General features: G+C 32.6%; 3 protein-coding genes across 7 annotated transcripts in view; 1 reads left to right on the top strand and 2 right to left on the bottom strand.

Annotated features, from left to right (window-relative positions):
- Nucleotides 1-47: 47 nt before the first annotated feature.
- Nucleotides 48-18,342, bottom strand: part of LOC129799493 (acidic mammalian chitinase-like) — a 27,190-nt gene continuing 8,895 nt past the window's right edge. The window contains exons 1-4 of one of the 5 annotated variants that reach the window (XM_055843440.1): nucleotides 17,225-17,349; nucleotides 14,407-14,665; nucleotides 13,376-14,334; nucleotides 48-301 (exon numbers count right to left, since the gene is read on the bottom strand). In XM_055843440.1, the coding sequence (XP_055699415.1) occupies nucleotides 167-301; nucleotides 13,376-14,334; nucleotides 14,407-14,473 (1,161 nt within the window). In that variant the 5' untranslated portion in view covers nucleotides 14,474-14,665; nucleotides 17,225-17,349 and the 3' untranslated portion in view covers nucleotides 48-166. Of the gene's footprint in view, nucleotides 302-10,942; nucleotides 10,969-13,375; nucleotides 14,335-14,406; nucleotides 15,561-17,224; nucleotides 17,350-18,342 lie in introns of those variants that run through there. The other 4 variants (XM_055843444.1, XM_055843441.1, XM_055843439.1 and 1 more) reach the window with 4 other exon arrangements.
- LOC129799500 (uncharacterized) lies at nucleotides 8,512-10,371 on the bottom strand. Its single transcript, XM_055843452.1, has 4 exons — nucleotides 10,251-10,371; nucleotides 9,063-9,661; nucleotides 8,833-8,959; nucleotides 8,512-8,744 (listed from the first exon to the last, which is right to left on the bottom strand). Exons 2-4 carry the CDS (start codon nucleotides 9,555-9,557, stop codon nucleotides 8,632-8,634), a joined length of 735 nt encoding a protein of 244 aa, XP_055699427.1. The 5' UTR covers nucleotides 9,558-9,661; nucleotides 10,251-10,371; the 3' UTR covers nucleotides 8,512-8,631.
- The window catches only part of LOC129799491 (fatty-acid amide hydrolase 2-B), a 13,357-nt gene continuing 12,311 nt past the window's right edge, over nucleotides 17,297-18,342 (top strand). The window contains exon 1 of the mRNA XM_055843432.1: nucleotides 17,297-17,565. Coding sequence (XP_055699407.1) covers nucleotides 17,504-17,565 — 62 coding nt within the window. The 5' untranslated portion in view covers nucleotides 17,297-17,503. The remainder of the gene's footprint in view (nucleotides 17,566-18,342) is intronic.

Genomic DNA, 18,342 nt, shown 5'->3' with positions numbered 1-18,342 from the left:
GATCAGTGTCAAGAATTTTCCTCATGTGCAATGGCAATAATTTTCACGCATCATGTGTATGATCTTCATTGATAAATCCATTTGTGATTTTATTTTTTTATAATTATAATTTTTATAAAATCCATAAAGTCAACAAGTCATTTCGCTTGATAAGTATATAGAAGTTTTAGAGACGTCCAAGAGCTTTATTGACTGCCAGAAGTAGCGGAAAAGCCTGTTTGTTGCAATCTCCGTGGAAATCATCTGTGTCTATTGTCCAAATCATCACACCGGCCAATCCTTCTGTCTTTGCGTATCGTGACTGCAAAAGAAAAAATATATATATTAAAAAAATTGAAATACTTAAATTGTTTTTGGACATTGAATGTAATAGACTCTATACATTGGGAGAAATTTTTGTCAAAAATTGCTTTTTTGAAGGAAATTCCCTACAGCGTTGTAGGGGGAAACGTCAAATTTCTGTCAAAAATGCAATTTTTGACGAAAATTGCTCCCAATGTGTAGACGCCTAGGCATTGAATTTTAGTTACATCATAATAATATTGCTATTCCAACTAAGCATGAATACACGTAACATGTTTCCAGAAAAAAATGAGATGCACTTTCTGGCGATATTACACTTTTTACCAGCATTGCTATTACTACATTTATTATGGCTTATAGAAGTTATTACTAACACGAATTGAATGATTTTATTTCTATTTTTTTTCCTATTTTTATAGCTTTCTTGTAAATATTGCATTGTAAGTCAAAATTAATATAAAGACTGGAAGCATGAATGGTAGTGGTTCTCTATGTAACATTAAGTTAGTGTGCGATGACAAAAAATATCTTCTGGAAAAAATGAGACAATTAATCCTTTAAATTTTTAAACACGAGTGGGTCATCGGTTGCCCAAAAATTTCTTTCTCAACATTAACCCATTTCTTACCATGGTATTATACATCATACGCAAATTGAGTGCTTTTAGATGATTTATTCCTGGGTAATGGATATTCGAATTGCTGTCGGGAATGGATTTTTAGTTACTTTAATCCTTCAATTACTTGGAAAAAAATAGCCCGATAGAAAAAGAAATACATTTTGTTGTTCTTTTCTTGCTTCGCGGAAGGTCATGCAAAAATTTTGCTCAGAATGGCGGACGAAAAATTCGACATCCCGTCGAAATTGTTAAAATTGGCCTTCATCCTCTTTCCTGATTTGAATTCTGGTTGCCAATTTGTTTTCTTGAATTATTGCTCTATCTAAATCAATTGAATTTTTATTGAAATTAACCCTCTAACGGGTAAGACCGCCTCCAGGCGGTCTTCACAAAAATCACATTTACAGCGACAATAAAGGTTTTATTTATTTTAAAGTACTATATAGTGTTCTCGGTAATAGTCTTATAAACATCTCTTGAAAGTTTGAACTCATTTTGACTCTTCGTTTTGTTGCTATTCCCAGTTTTGTGTGACAGGTCAGAGAAAAAGCAACAAAAAATATTAGTGCAAAAAAACTCATTTCCAATTTCCATAAAAATACCGATTTAAAGTTATCTGACTAAAATAAATTTATTTTTTACTGAAAGATATGTCATTCTACTTTGTATATTTTATTTAAAAAATTTGAAAAAACTAAAATTGTGAATTTTAGAAGCAAAGAGTTTCAAAAAAATTTTATATTTTCTCACCTAGCGCCTAAACTAAAAGAGATAATGAAGAATGGATGGTTTTTTCGACTTTATTGGATCATAATTATCCTAGAAAATATTGTTTTAGAACTTTTTTCGCATATTAAAGAAAACACCGTTAGAGGGTTAATGTAAAGAATTTAAATTCAGTAACCGTTAAGACGTGTGTTTGACAGGAGCTCCCCGCACCCCATAACAGATAAAATTTTTTTCTTTTCAAAAAAATGTACTATTGATCTGTAGGAAACTAATCCCAAAATATGAACAGTCTATCTCAAGTATTTCTGGTACATTGATTGAATGGGTTAAGAGGTTACGTGGATAATGAAGACTAAAAAAAGCAAAATATATTTTCGAAATATATTTTTCACCATAATAAAAAAAGTTATTTCATTCAAACTCTTAGTTAGACATGTAAAAGTACAACAATTAAACTACAATTTATGAGTTAAAAATTTTCAAAATTTAGCTAGGGTAAAGTGATACAAGTTGGATAATTCGCCGGTACAAGTTGGACATGGCTTTTTTCTTGATAAATACAGTACTATTTTTTTAAGCACAAGGAACCAAATTAGAAAACTAAAGCATTAAAAATATACAAATAAAAATGAAGTACTAAATTGATCAAAAAAAAAGCCCTGTCCAATTTGTACCATTGCATTGTCCAACTTGTACCATGGTCCAACTTGTACCACTTTACCCTATTGAGACGTGATTTTTTTGAGTTTCTTTTTGAAAAATAAATAATTTTCAGTGAATAAAATTTTCAGAGAATATAGAAAAAGAATTTTATGTTTATACTTGATCATAAAAGATCACAAGTTATTCTACAAGATGAATAATATGGTGTAAAATACGTCAAAAATGACCTTTTTTCGTATAAAATTCTCCCAAAAATTCAAATTTTATTTTTTTCAAAAATCTTTCGAGCACTAGCTTAACTTATTAGCCGTATTAGCTAACAGGAAATATTTGCTTTTTGGATTTCAAATGAATCTACTCTTATAGCAATCTTGTTCACCGAAAAGTATGTTTTTTGCGCTAAAGTCTTCGTAAATCAGTTCCAAGGCGATGAATAATTAAGGGCAGAATCACATTTACAATAAAATGCTCGCCATAGCCTCACCGTATTTCGTTAATTACGTTACGTTAATAGTTAGGTGGGTCAAAAAACAGCATATTTTTCTCCAATAGTTTTTCAACCATTTAACATAAAAAAAAATTATTTTACTCAAGCTGCTGTTAGCCATATAAAAATACTACATTTAAAGTATATTTTCTGAGATTTTTATTTAAAAATTTTAGGGCAGACTCACATTGACAGTAAAATGCTCACAGTATTTCGTTAATTTACGCATTTTCATTGGAATTTTTACGCAAATTTTCCATTACCGTATTACCTTATTTCATACTCGGTGTCCCAAAGTGAAAATAATATAAGAAAATTGAAGAAATAAAACGAAAATTTGATAAACGGTCAGCAAAAAAAAAACAGCAAGAGAAATTAGTCGTACATTTTTTTCCTCACCGTTTATCCAATTTTCGTCTTATTTCTTCAATATTCTTATATTTTATTCACTTTGGGACACCGAGTATGAGATAAGATAATACGGTAATCGAGAATTTGCATAAGAATTGCAATGAAAATGCGTAAATTAACGAAATACTGTGAGCATTTTACTGTCAATGTGATTCTGCCCTAAAATTTTTAAATAAAAATTTCAGAAAATATACTTTAAATGTAGTATTTTTATATGGCTAACAGCAGCTTGAGTAAAAAAATTTTTATTATGTTAAATAGTTGAAAAACTATTAGAGAAAAATATGGTGTTTTTTGACCCACCTAACTTCCCTAAGAAAGTCTGGCATAATAAACTAGTGCAGCACTTCAATTCGTACGTAAATATAAGTTACGTATTCATGAATTAGACTTTTTTCAGAAATTACAGTTTCCAAGGAGATCGAAAATGACCCCATTCGATTAAGAAATGCGCTATATCTACATGACTTTTGACTTTTAAAACTAGGGGAGACTGGGGTAAAAAGTCACAAAACGGATATTTTATTTTTTTACAAGCTACTCGAGCGCTTCAGAAATTTCTAATTAGCACAGTTTTATAGGAAATTTACCGCTCTACAACTTTGTGGAAGTAATTTTTCCTCTATTTTGTAAGGAAATACGTTTATTGAGCCGATTTCTAAAAGGTGATTTTGTGACCATTCTCAAAAATGCTGGGGCAAATAGTATCAGGCATGGGGTAAAATTATCACATTTTGATACCCTTTATTACGGGCTCCCATAACATTAAAAAATGCCTAGATGACATATTTTCATAGGATGTTTATTTCTCTACACCTTTGTGCAACAGAGTTTTTCCTATCTGAACGAGAAAAGCCTTTTTAAAATTTATTTTCCAAAGGCTTTTTTTGGCAAGAAAATTCTATTTAACCATTCTGAAAAGGCGAAAATGGCGAATTGGGCGAGATGTATTTGACGAAATCTGCCGAAGAGTTGCCGAGTAAACGTCACTTAAGTGCAAAATAAAAACAAATTAGAAAAAGGAAGAAGTGCTAGTGCAAAATAGTTTTTTCATAGTATATGCCACTCAATTTAACTATGTGTGTCCATTCAGTAGTGCTATATAATATAGTTGATGCCTATAAACGGAGGAATGCAGATTCTCAACGTGTCATCGCAATCTTTTTAGGTTCCATGGGGTATCCGGGGTGTTCAATTGCTTCTGTGTCTCACAAAAAAATGAGCACGATGATCAAGTGGAGAACCAGGCAAAACTTCTCAATCGGGGAGTAATTCAGAGAACATCGATGGTTGATGGGCTAAGGGGAATGAGGTAACGAATCACAGTTCTGTGATTCATGAGTATTATGTCCAGCGCACAATAACTTTTGTTTGTAAACATGTTTTCTAAATTTCCCATGAGGGTGAGCGAGATGACTATATCTAGATCTCACTCACTCTCATTGAAATGTCAAAAACATGTTTACAAAACAATAGTTATTGTGCGTTGAGCATTATTCCAATAAAACTGCAAATTGTTTGACCCATGCAAAATAAACAACAAGCGGCAACACATGGCAATGAATGACGTTTCTTTTCGCCGTGAGACATCAGGAATTGCTTCAGTTTTTGTTACTTTCTGCCCCATACCTTTTGATACTTTTTACCCCAAGTGGTCATTTTTAAGAAAAAGATTTCTGGAGAGAAGAATATTTGGAAAAAGCTAAAACGGATAGTGGATTCGTAATCAGGGAATCCAAATCATTTAGGAAATATTCGCCAGTGCATCAATTTTGGAAATTAAGTAGGTAAAAATTGATATCTCTTGGAATAAAAATATTTCAAAAACAGGCCTAAAAATTTCAATATTTTATATTTTCTAAATCCCCTGTTCGAATTCTAAGAAACTTACGACATTGAAGAAGGTCCATGGAAGCTATCTAAGGAAAAAATTTGAAGCCGCTATCTCTTTTATCTTGGAAGATATTGAATTATGAAATTTTCGACTTGTGACTTTTTACCCCAGTCTCCCCTAATATTAGAAATACTTAAAAGGTTTTAGGTGAGATTCTTAACAATCTCACCTAAGTACTATAATCCTAACAAAATCTCATGTCCTCCGATTGGCCCCAAACTTTGCCAGAATGTGTTTTGACACTTCCTGATCACGAATATATGGATGGCTAAAAACCGTTCCCGTCCGTCCGTCCGTCCGTCCGTCCGTCCGGCCGCTCTTTGGAGCTTAATAGCTCCTAAACTAAAAGAGATATCGACTTGCGGTTTTCGGCAAAGGTTATATATCGTATGAAAATTGCAACTTGGTGCATTGACCCCCCACCCCCCACCCCTCCTTCCGCCATTTTGAATACCCCCCCTTTTTTTGTTTTCTTAATGGCTCCGCCCCTATGGCATCGATCGGGCTCAAATTTTAGAATGTTATAGCTGGGCCTTAGAGCTTTCCATCAATACTAAACTTAAGGTCCCCCGACCCCCCTGACCCGAGCTATAAGGGTCCAAAAAAAATTCTTAAAATGGCCATAACTCCTGTTTTAATTGTCAGAATTTAAAAAATGGGGGCTTTTTGGAAAGCTCTCATTAAATCCCACTTCCCTTTCTAACATCGCAAGTTCGTAAAACTACCGCTAGGGGCGCTATTATTAAAAAGAAAATTTTTAAATCTTAAAAATTAAATAACTCAAAAATTCCTTATGCAATCGGGCTGAAATTTTAGTATGTTGTAGCCGTTGATTATACCTATCAAACAAAAAAAAACCTTAAGTCGATCCATAACCCCTGACCCGAGCTATAAGGGGTCAAAGTTCGAATATTGACCGGCGTCTATCTCCGGTTCTAATTAACATAGCGGCCTAAATTTTACCTTTTTGGTTTCGTATCGATGAGCACTTTCAGATGGAAGTTCAAAAAGTCCCCATAGGTGGCGCTGCGATAGCGTCAAAATTCATCGAAATTCAAAATTATTTTTCTCAAAAATTCCTTTGTGCAAGTTAATGAAATTTTAGTATGTTGTAGCCCAGTCTAGGACGTTTCCAAAATGGTGCGTAAGTACGCTGTGGTTTCAATAGAACCGGAGATATCAGGGGTCAAAGTTCACAAAATTCAAAAAATCATATCTCCGGTTCTATGTGACCGATTTTGATGAATAAGGGCTTAAACGAAAGATCTCACCAAATGCTACAACTTTCTAGAATATTTGAACTTCGTGGGACCAACACCATGGGCGCCACAGTCGAAAAACCAATTTCAATATCACATAACTTCAATTATCTCAACTGTCGCTGAACCGATTTTGATGATTACTTCGACGTAATTGTAGAGAACATTTGTCTCTACATTTCGTCCATACATCATTTTCCGCTCAGACTACGCTATCACTCCGATTTTGCCGTTTAAGTGTGAAAAAATGATTTTTCCTATAATAACGCTTTGAAATCACTCAGATGCCAATTTGACTGCCTCTACTCCACAAAGACACTTAAAATAGGGTTTTAATTAAATGGAAAGTCCCACAAAATACAACAATTCTTTGATATAGTTGAAGTTCAACAAATGACTACTTGGGGCACTCTGGATGAAAAAACAAGTTAAGAAACAAAAAACCTCGCTTATCTTGGCTTCTGAGTAATCGATGAGATCATGTTCTATAGGAAAATTATAGAGAACATTCTGGTCTACATTTCACCCATATATCACTTTTGTGCCAGTTCATCCAAATCCTTGATATTTTTATTTAAATACAAAATTTGTATAATTTTACGAATTTGATTCAAGATAACTGAATGGCGACTCACAATTTCAGCTCTAAATCGAATTTGCATGCACTCCGAGTTAGCTCACGTTAAGAATCTCACCTACATAAGCCGGTTAGGATTATCTGTCCCTTTTCGTATGTGGACTAAATGTGCACCTAGGCAATCACTAGAACTGATCCAAAAATTAAAAAAAATTGCACGACACGTTTTGGAGGAGTAGTGGGAAAAAATGGAGGCCGTGTTAATGATTTTTGAATTTAACTTATCGGGAGGTCCCTTGAAGGTCCCAAGTCTCTATCTCTAACCGTTTAAACCTCTATATGAGACGCTCAGAGCAGAAGTGGTCTCCTTTGTATGCATTTCCCTAAAACCAGTCCACCTCTGCTCTGAATGTCTCATATGTGTGACAATGATCGAACGAACAGCTAATAGACTTACTAATATTTCTCAAAGAAATCGTCTGAAACAAGAAGATGTGTTGAAGAAAGTGGTTCTCGAGTGGTGGAAGGGGGAGTTTTGGAGGATCAAAAAACTCGACGGATCTTTACAACTACCTATATCACAAAAAAATGGAATGCTGATCAGTATTCGCGGCGGAAAACTTAAGCATCATCCACATGTAATAAAATAATTAATAGGATAATTAATAATATTAATAATTAACAGGAAACGCAATAGTATAGCTAAGATATTTTGTCAATCGAAGTATTATATTACGCTCAATTAGCTAAATTATAGCACTTTTTGAAATTTTTTGTACACAATTCTTGCTTTACTTATTTACAAAAATAAATCGATTTTCTATCTAGGCTATATTCAGTCATACACTGAGAAAAAAAGAGGGTGCGATTAACTTTTTTTCGTCATAACTTTAACACTTTTTAGGTGTAAAAATATATCAACATTTTTAATGTTAATTTTACACATTTTTAAGGGTAAAATCAACATGAAAAAGGTAACTTTAACCCCTAATACACCTAAAAAGGGTAATATTTACACCGATTTCGGATCAATACTGCAGGATAAAATTAACATTTCCAGAATGTTATTTTAACTTTTTCGGATTTCTCTCAGTGTAATAAAATAAAAAAGTTTTCTATTACTAATTTGGTTCACACACTGTAATTTGATTGAGATTAATTTGAGATTTTTGAAATTATTTATCCCATTAAGGACGAGTGGGACACCGGTGTTACATAGATATATGTATTTATGTGATCCAAGAAAAAATGTCTTCTCCTGATTTGCTAAAGTTCTAAAACTTTTAATGCTTTGGCCAATCAGAGAACACCATTTCTCTAAAATATTTTATGAAATTTAATATTAAAGTAACTAAATATTGATATTGAGTGACATTTTTTTCTTTCTCAATTCTTTGCCTTTCTATCTTTTCTTTTACTCTTTCTTTCTTCTTTTTCTTTTAAAAATTTTCTTTTCTTTTGTATATTTGCTTGCCACGCATTTGTAAGAGGGTTGTACCCTGTTTGTAGTGGTTTTTTTTTAAATAAATTGAATTGAATTAAATTTATGTTCGGATTTATTAATTGAACATTTCGTTTCGATGATTTTTTTTATTTCAAAAGCTACAAATTTCAGTTCACATAATTTCAAATAAATCAACAGTTCATAAATCAATCCAGAGTCCTCTCAGTGATTTTGTAATATCGTCATTATTGCTGTTTTTCTCGGAGTTTTTCCTTATGTTTTGCAGTGTACTGCCTGGACTTTGCAGCTCTCATTTGGGCCTTGAATATTTCTGGAAAATCCTGAGACGTCGATGCTTCTGAAAAATAAAAGTATGATACTGATTGTGTTGATGATCTCACAAAAAATCACATTCCAATCAAATAAAATAAAGTTAAAACAGGTACCTTTCCAAATCCTGTAAAAATAATAATCTTTCAAGCCTTTTTTGGAGTCTTTTCCAGTAAACTTCATTTCCAGGACAACGTCGTCACTAAGAAATTGCTTGAGGGTCAAATTTGATGCAATGTACCTCTGTAAAATATATTTAAAAAAAAAAACATTTTTATATGTTTTTTTTATATATATCTAATTTTTATGTCATATTTTATTACAGAATAAAGTTTTCTTCACTTACGAATGCCTCCTTGTTGCTCTGCACAAACAAAGATTTATCAAATTCTTCCAGCTCTTCCTTGGTTTGCAGAGGTAGCTTTTTGAGGATGCTCTTATGCTTTTGTCTCCCTACATCATTTTTTCTCAATTGGTGATAAATGTACTGGACATGTTTGCAGCAGCAATCTTCCAATTTTGTGTTCTCTTCATCGCTTAGTGTCTCATCAGTCTTATCAGTATTCCTATTCCTAGCCGAAGTTTTGCTGCAGCTCGGCTTTGTCGACTTGTTGACATAAGTGACGAAAAATTTCTCAAGTCCAAAAGGATTTTCTCCAGAGTTGTCTGTTCCTTCTTCGGGTTCACTCTTCACCATCGATACGGAATGACTTCCTGATGGATACTGAAGATTTCCCTCAATAGTCTCAGGAAATGTTACAGAGTCTGAGATGTCTTCAGGTTCATTCTTCACGATGGATTCTAAATGACTTTCCTGAGATAGCCCAGAAATTGGTTCCATGGACTCTGCGTTCTCACTCTCTTTGATAAAATGATTCAAATCCCGATTATATTGGGATTTTGATAACTCAAGATATTCTCTTTTTGATCGTAGTTTTGCCTTATCTACAAAAAGATAGAAATATTAATGTAAAAGATTTTCAAAATTTTAAAATATTTTAGTCAATCAAATAATTTATTTCACTGGAGCATTCCCTTATGGATTTCTCATTTCCGGACAAATATTATGAGAGAAATAAATTACTCAATTCGAATGGAAAATTCTCAAGATAATAATAGAAATCAATAATTCGCGTAATTGGTGCACTATTCATGTTCAGAGGGACGTCTTCCTGTGCAATTTATACTTCCGGACAATGATTTGAAGAGAAGTTAGAGCTCTACCTAAATTGGTTTGAGAATATTGGAATTGTCCGGAAGAAAAAGAATGCTCAACATTATCAATAAGTCACTAATTAGTAATAATCCACGTGATTCAGTGACCCAATGGGTCACTGGATATACTCAGAGAAGCGTCCTCTTCTTGATTTTGCACATCCTCAGGATGCGATAAAGGATATGATAAATTTAAGTGCGTAATAACAAAGTTGAAACTCATTATCACATTCCAAAAAGTATTTGACCATATTAACTAATATTCCGCAAAATATTTTTACATAGTGCTCTTTCTTTATTAATATTCATGCTCGCTTACCTGCGTTTTATGCAAAATGTAGTAAAATCTGCTTTTTCTGGAGCAAACTGTATGAAAATATGCTACTGTCACCATGAAACAAGACATTGACTTCAACAAGCTTTGCCTAATCGCCGCTACGATCGCGAGTATCGCTTGATATTCAGCATAAATTAGCGAACAGCTCAGCATTTTTTAACTGATTTTTTTTTGTTTCTATTTTTTTGCCTTTTAAGTTTTATAAATCAGTTCATAGTGGGTCATATCTATTACGAACCATAATTTAAAAATAAATTGCACTGCCAATGAACGCCAATTGCCGTACTCAACAAAATATTGTTCACAGATAATGAAATCACTCACCATGTTCGCTGGGTGGAATAAACTGAGAAATGCGTGTTCTCGTTCGCACGACACTTTTTCCTATGAGTTCGAGAGTGTTAAAAAACTTTATTTCTATATCTCTAAAATTCTAAAGCTAAAACGTGCACGCTTGATTCATTTTGGCATGTACGAAATGGCAATAGGGAAAGGTGGGGCAGTTCACCTCTGGATCACAATTTGCATTTTGAGATTATTATTTTTTTAAGTTGATAAACAAAAAATACTAATATCCTGTAAGTTACAGATGGGACTAATAAATTAAAATAGACACAATTTAATAATATGATTTATTTAATTTTATTGGTTCATTGAGGGGAAGAATATTTCACCTGAATGACGTATTGCATGAAAGTCACTTTAAGCGCAGCAGTTTATAAGAAAGAAAAAAATGCATTTTTTTTAATTAAGATACCAGAATAAATTTAAATTATTGTTTTAAAATTTTCTAAGGTTTTGAAACAAAAAATATAAAAGAGCGTGGATTTCATTACATAATTTAAATTTAAATCTTATTTGTTTTTAATGGCTCCGGCACACCTTTTAGATCAAGAATATTTCACGTAATCGAAATTCTTTCTTCCTCAAACATTTTGCATATGTCTATCCCACTCTTTCGGACTCATCTTCTTTTAAACATCAGACTAAATTAAATTTAGTGCAATCTAATTTTGAGTGCGAAAGAATGAAATAGACATATGCAAAACGTGTGAGAAAAAAAGTTATGTGAATTTTGGTTTCATGAAATTTTCCTGATCTAAAAGGTGTGCCTGTGGCATAAAGACCGAACACTTAAAATATCGTAGTAATTAATTTTTAATTGTTTAATTTTTATAATTTTATCAATAGATGCAAGGTCTTTCATAGTGTTAATAACTTCTAAACATTGAAAGGATTGATAGATTATAATAACGGTTTTCAAATTTATCTCTTTTCAGTCCTTTTAATAACATATTAAATCATGATTCTTTATAAAATTACCAAAGTACAAAATATATTGCCGAATATATTGTAAAAAAATATTATTACAATTAAATTTACAATTTGAAAACACTCATAAGACAATGATAGAATATTTTTGGTTTGGTGCTCTACTCTTCATTATCGGTGGTGCTACAGAGCTTGAAAAATGTCTCGCTGTCGATTCGTTTGTTCGCATGTTACCAGACCTAGAAACTAAGCGGTTTAAGATAGCGACAAAAAGTGTTCAAGAGACCCCTCATTAAGAATTTTAGATATTTAGAATAATATATTATTTTTAGAATAATATATAGTATTAGAATATTTAGAATTTTACAAAAGTTCTTTTCTCCAGAAATCATTTTATTAAAAATGGCCACTTGGGAAAAAAAGTAACAAAAGTTATAGAGCAAAAAGTAACAAAAAAGCGAAGCAAAATTCCTAATGTCTCACGGCGAAAAGAAACGTCATTATCATGTTTCGCCGCTTGTTGTTTAAATTGGTCAAACTATTTGCAGTCTTTTGTGTGTTTTTTTTTTCTAAAATAGCTTGAAAAGCGCTTTTCCCGTTTTCTCACTTTTCTCGGTGAGAAAACGGTGTTTTACAAAGGTGTAGATGAATAAATTTTCTAAGAAAATATGTCCTCTAGGTATTTTTTTTCAAATTTACGGAAACCCGTAATGAAGCGAATCAAAATATGATAATACCCAATGTCTGGTACTATTTGCCCCAGCATTTTTGAGAATAGTCACAAAATTACCTTTTAAGAAGTTGGCTCGATAAACGTATTTTCTTACAAAATAGAGGAAAATTACTTTCACAGAGTTGTAGAGCGGTAAATGTCCTATAAAACTGCGCTAATTAGAAATTTTTGAAGCGCTCGAGTAGCTTGTAAAAAAATAAAATGTCCATTTTTGTGACTTTTTGCCCCAGTCTCCCCTACATTGAGAAAATACTATAATATTTATTCACAGTATCCCTACCAATTCATTGAAATCTTTCTCAGTCTGATTTAAACTTATTTTTACAAATTATAAGCACAAAAAAGTTTCATTTGCTGACTAATACTGCCCCGGATTCTCTATAAAAAATGCTCTTGAAAATTTTCTATATTTAGGGATTCATTGTTAAAGTTAAAAAAGACTCTAGATAGCGCATTTCTCACTCAACCGATTAATACAAGTTTGAGTTCTTTGGAAAGGTCTTAGTTAGAATTCCGGCTAACTTTGAGACGATTACATAAACCGTTTTTTTTCCCAAATTACTTCTACACAATTTGAGCAAATTTTTAGGTGATCAGAAAATCGGTTCTTAAGTTGACTGTGAAGCAGTAAATACAAAAAAAAGTGAAACGAGAAAGATTTTTAGGTGGACCTTGAACTCGTAATTACGATTTAAATTATTAAATAAAGAGAAATTATTTTTGCGGTGTAGCAGGGATCCTTTTTTATTTACTTTTATCAAGACTTTAGTCTCACTTTTTTTTCTTTAATCTCTCCGATCGGATTCAGGACCGGAAGCAAGAGCATAAAGTCAACTTTAATCTCAGCTTTAATTTAATCACAGTTTTTGGTGAAGCCTAAATGCGATATTTGAATTACAAATTCCGAAAGAATGTTATTATTCTGTTTGTTTCAGTAAGAAAGTGTGTAAAAAGTGACATTTTATACCATTATAAAAGATCTTGTAAAACATAAAAACATAATGTATTATGATGTAATAAAATTCCACATAAACTTAATGTAAATCCAACATGATAATGGTTTACTACTGTAATGAGTTTATTATTTACTGGATGAGCTTACCTTGACCGCTACAGTTTCAGCGTCATCGTAGCTCACCCATTGATCGTCATTGTAGGAATACTTCATGGCATTGTTCTTGAGATGCACCGTTGTCCATTGTGCCTGGGTAAGTGATTCACAGATTTCATTGTAGCCTAGAAATCCTGGCTCCATAAGGTATGGCCCTGCCTTCCCTGGCCCCAGAACATTGTTTCCAATGCCATGTCTTGTTTTATCTGCCAAAGTATAAGACTTTCCGTATGCAGGAATGCCAATTACAAGTTGTTTCCTGTCACATCCATTACTACTGTAGAACTGAACTGCATCATCAACTGTAGATCTTGTATTTGATTCTGAAGATTCTCGCTTTAGCGGTGCATGGGTACTTGTCTTGTTAGTCTCGTTCATATCGTATCCCATTATCATAACTAGATCTAGGTATTTACACACTTCCTGAACATCATAAGCATCTTTAATAATTCCAACTGGAGCAGCCAATGCAGCTGTAAGAAGTCGATTCCGTGGCTTCAATCGCTCCTTTAGCATTTCCAGCAACTTTGTGAAATTTTCCTTATCTTCTGGAATTCCACCACGATGTCCTGGATATTCCCAATCAATATCTAGACCGTCAAAACCAAATTGCACAAGATATCGCATTACACGACTCACAAAGTACTCCCTAGACTCTTCAGTTTCCACCATGAGAGAATATTTTTCAGATCCCTCATTCCAGCCACCAATGGCCAAAAGAGTCTTCACACACGGATACTTTTCTTTGATTCCTGTGAAATCTCGGTAGCCACCATTGGTGATATCATTGGTATAATCCAGAGTATCCATAATTCCATCCAAATTCAATCCGGCAAATGTATATACAAGATGAGTGCAGTACTTGGGATCAATGTAGTTTATACGAAAAGTAGCTGGGGCTCTTCTGTACACTGCCCAGCTGGAGTAATAGCAAACGACCACATTTTTTTCTTTCGTACAAATACAAAAAAAAATAACTATATAACTATTTTATGACTAGAAGAAAAAGAAAATTTAGCTACCTTCTGGACAATTTTCTGCATAAGAAATTCCCATAAGAATCGCGAAAATTACCAAAATCCTTAACATTTTGCACAGTTTATTAGAGCTTAGAAGAGTGCCTTCGAGTCGCAAAAAAGGTCAACTGAAAGCAATTCTTAGTATTGATATTGGTTCTTCCTCAAGCATATTGTGATAATGGAGTCCAATGATTGTCCAATCTTATCATTTCCTTTTCCACTTTTCCCCAAATTTAGATATCCATTTAGAAATATTGTGCAACTAGAAATTTTGATACGAAATCAATGCTTTCGTATCAATAGAAAATTTGATACGAAATCAATGCTTGATGATAATTGTTAATGGCTCATTGGCACATTTTTCACACCATAGGGTACAAATTTAGCAAATCTCTCTACCAAGAGTCTTATTTCAAATCACACTTGAGTGATAATTTACACAGAGAGTAGTTAATAAATTGTCTTTTATTTAGTAAGACCGAGTGTATATTATGATGGTTGTTTTCAAAAGGAGAAAAAGTCTCTCGGATATGAACACTGTTTGCGAACAATCTGCAAATATTTGATTTAGTTTCTTAATTCAATTAAGAAGAATACACATTGTGTCAGTTTTGCCTCTTTCGCTGCACTCGCAACAATTGAATTATCTTTCTTTTACTAAAAAGCTTGCAATAATTTTTCTGTATTTCATCAATCGTTATGTAAAGACTTTGAAATGCAACTACAGTGCAGATGTACTTATCGAACAAAAATATAAATAAATTATAGCTCTTACATTAATTAAATGAACAAAAATTAAGAAGAAGAAATAATGTTTCTCTTTCTTTGTAATCTGCAATAAGTTTGGTAGAGCAATTGAGTTCACACAGCTCTACACATTAAATTAGTATATGGGCATGTTTGAAATTATTTCGCATACAAATACGACAAATGCAGATTTATGAATTAGAACTCATTAGTTAAATAAACGAAATAATAGCGCTGTGATGCTGAGGTACTGGGTTAATTTTTGATAATAATCCTCAGTAAAAATTTGAATTCAACTCATTTCACTCCAATTTAATTGACCTTAAATTGAATTTATTGTGATGTTCAACAGAAAAAAGAATGCGAAAGACATACAAAGCGTTTGAGAAAGGAATATGAATTTTGATTTCATGAAAATTGCCTGATTTAAAAGCGTGTACCAGATGCATTACTCACTAAATTTAGTTTGTTTTTTCTTTCCTAAAAATTTTAATAGAACTGTCCAAAAATTTACTAATTTATTTTGCCTAAACGTTTATGCTGTCTAGCTATATTTGTCCGTTCGTTCGTTAGTCTATTTGCCCGTCCGGCTGTCATCAAAACTAGAGTCCAAACGCTAAAATATAGCGATTTAGGACCTTCGGGGTACCCCCCCCCCTTTTGTTGACTACCCTTTTCCCTCCAAAACCATGTTTTTCGGGATTACTCGAATACGCATCGCGCGATTTTTTTTAATAATGGACATGTTTTTAAATTAGACTATTTCGTTCTTATACGAAAATAACATTGAATCATTCCTAATAACGGTTTTTCAAGGTCAAAGCTTAACCCTTTAAGGACGATTAGGTCACCGATGACCCAAAAATGATATTTTTCCTACGGAGTTCTAATCTAAAGCCATATTTTGCTCTAAAAAGTTATAAAATGATTTTTTCTGATCCCCAATTTTTGACCCTCTCGTTCTTAAAGGGTTGAGGATGATTGGGTCACCCGTGCTCGAAAAATTATTTTTTTCCTCCGGCCATCCAAAGTCGTGTTTTGCACTAAAAAGTTATAAAAAATGACTTTGTGTGACCCTCTCGTCCTTAAAGGGTGAAACAGGTTCCAAAGAGCGCATTCCTCAACTGAATGGTATCATGTTTGGGCTTGTTGAAAAGGTTTTGGATTTTTTTATAAAACTGAACTGGTCGAATCGGTTCTGAATCGACAATAAACCGATTATGAATCGATAAGTAATTTTTTATTAGAAAAGTAATTGTATATTGTTCCTAAGGTATTTTGGGCAATGTTTTGAGTGATTTATAAATCGGTTCATATCGGTTGTGAACCGGTAAACGATAAATGATGCGAATGCGGCAATATTGTTGATTTGAGGTACAGCATCTATGCCACGAGTTCGAGCAATTCACAAAGCCTGGAACGCTTTGCCACCCCTTTATAAAAATATTTAACAACCAAATCGATTTTTTACAACCTGATAATTTACTGATCAAAAATGTTTCTCTCAATACATTTTAGGATAACAAACATTAAAATTTTTATATTCAGAAAAAAATTATGTTCTTTTAGCTCATGCAGTCATGTGTGTCATTTAGAGAGAAAAAGTTGTGCATAAAATTGGGGTCCTTTTCCTTTTCTTCTGAGTGACTTAATTTCGTGTGAAAATGTTTAAATTCAAAATAAGGAGATTTTTGGCAGTGCGATATTATTGGTTCATTTGCATAAATTTATAATGTCAATACTAATTTTAAGTATAGAGTTCACTTTAGACATTAGGTTACATTTTTTTTAATTAATTAGCATTATTAATTAAATTTAATTCGTTGACATCTTTGGCAAAACAACCCTGTCCTTATGAAGTGAGTAACTGCATGAGTTTATCTCATCCTTCAGCATCAGTTTCCAAATATTGGATGGTTACAAAAGAAATGAGAAAATATCATTCATTCAAGTGAATGAATCTATATATATATATATAAATATATATATATATATTGGAAATTTATATATCAGTGTACTGTATATACATATATACGCAAAAATATGATATTTGTACACCCACGGTGTTATTTACCAAACAATTATTCCCTCCTAATGATGAATACCAATGAAGGTGTCCATATGTTCATTCAGCAGCATAAGATTTAGTCTTCGAGTAGCTATTTGCGCCACGAGACGTATAGCGTTGATCTCTGCGCTTTTCAAATGAATTTTTGGTGAACAGCAGTAAAAGTGAAATTTTTTAACGAGAAAACATTTCTTTCTGCGAGAATAAAAAAGTGAAAGACAGTTTAAACGTGCCATTGGGAATTTATATTACATCTCTAACCAAGACCAGTTTACACAGGCAAAAATGGATATATTAGCATCAATTTTGTCCACTTTCGCCAAATTTGTCCTACGCAATGTGGACGAGTAAGTTTCTTCCTTTGATAGTTTTCTCAAACAACATAACACTTCGATGATTGATTTGATACATAAGAGAAATTAAACCATATGGAATTTGCTTATTAAAGAGCGGATAGCTGCTAAAGAATGAAGCATGAGGTCATTGGTCATGTAAACAAACAATTGAAATGCCTTATCTGTGCAGACAGTGTTACATATCAAAACGCACATAATACCCAATAGTCTTCCGATAAGCTAAAAACCATATAATCATAAATACTGAAGTGGGAACGTTTTGAATAACATATTATACGAACTTCAGACTTTGCACTCATTATTCTTTTCCCTCTCTTGTATCAAATTGTACGTAAATTATGCAATTTTTTGGCTGAACTAATACATAAATGTTACAAGATTCATTGAACCCGTTGAACTCACTTTTCAAATAATATATATGCCAATTGTTAATGCATAATAGATTTTTGCCCTCTAGCTGACGCAAAATATTTGCAAACCTTTCATTTGGGAGATCTTGAACTAGTTATAGATGTTAGTATACCATATAATAAAAGAAAAGAAAATCATTGAAAGAAATGCTCCTTTCACATACTAACAGTATTTTTCCTTACAGAGAAACTTCAAATGTTAAGTAATCTCACATGAAAGATTAAATATGCTATTCTCGATTATTGTTTTTCCTTCACATTATTGAGAGTAATAAGTAATAAGAAATTTCACAATAGTATTTCCTTTTAATTGGAGCAGAATAAAGTATTCTAATTAGGTAAATACTATTACAAAAAA

Source organism: Phlebotomus papatasi, chromosome 1 (assembly GCF_024763615.1).
Source record: "Phlebotomus papatasi isolate M1 chromosome 1, Ppap_2.1, whole genome shotgun sequence".
NCBI classification, from domain to species: domain Eukaryota; kingdom Metazoa; phylum Arthropoda; class Insecta; order Diptera; family Psychodidae; genus Phlebotomus; species Phlebotomus papatasi.
This window is presented reverse-complemented; position numbering and strand designations above follow the sequence as displayed.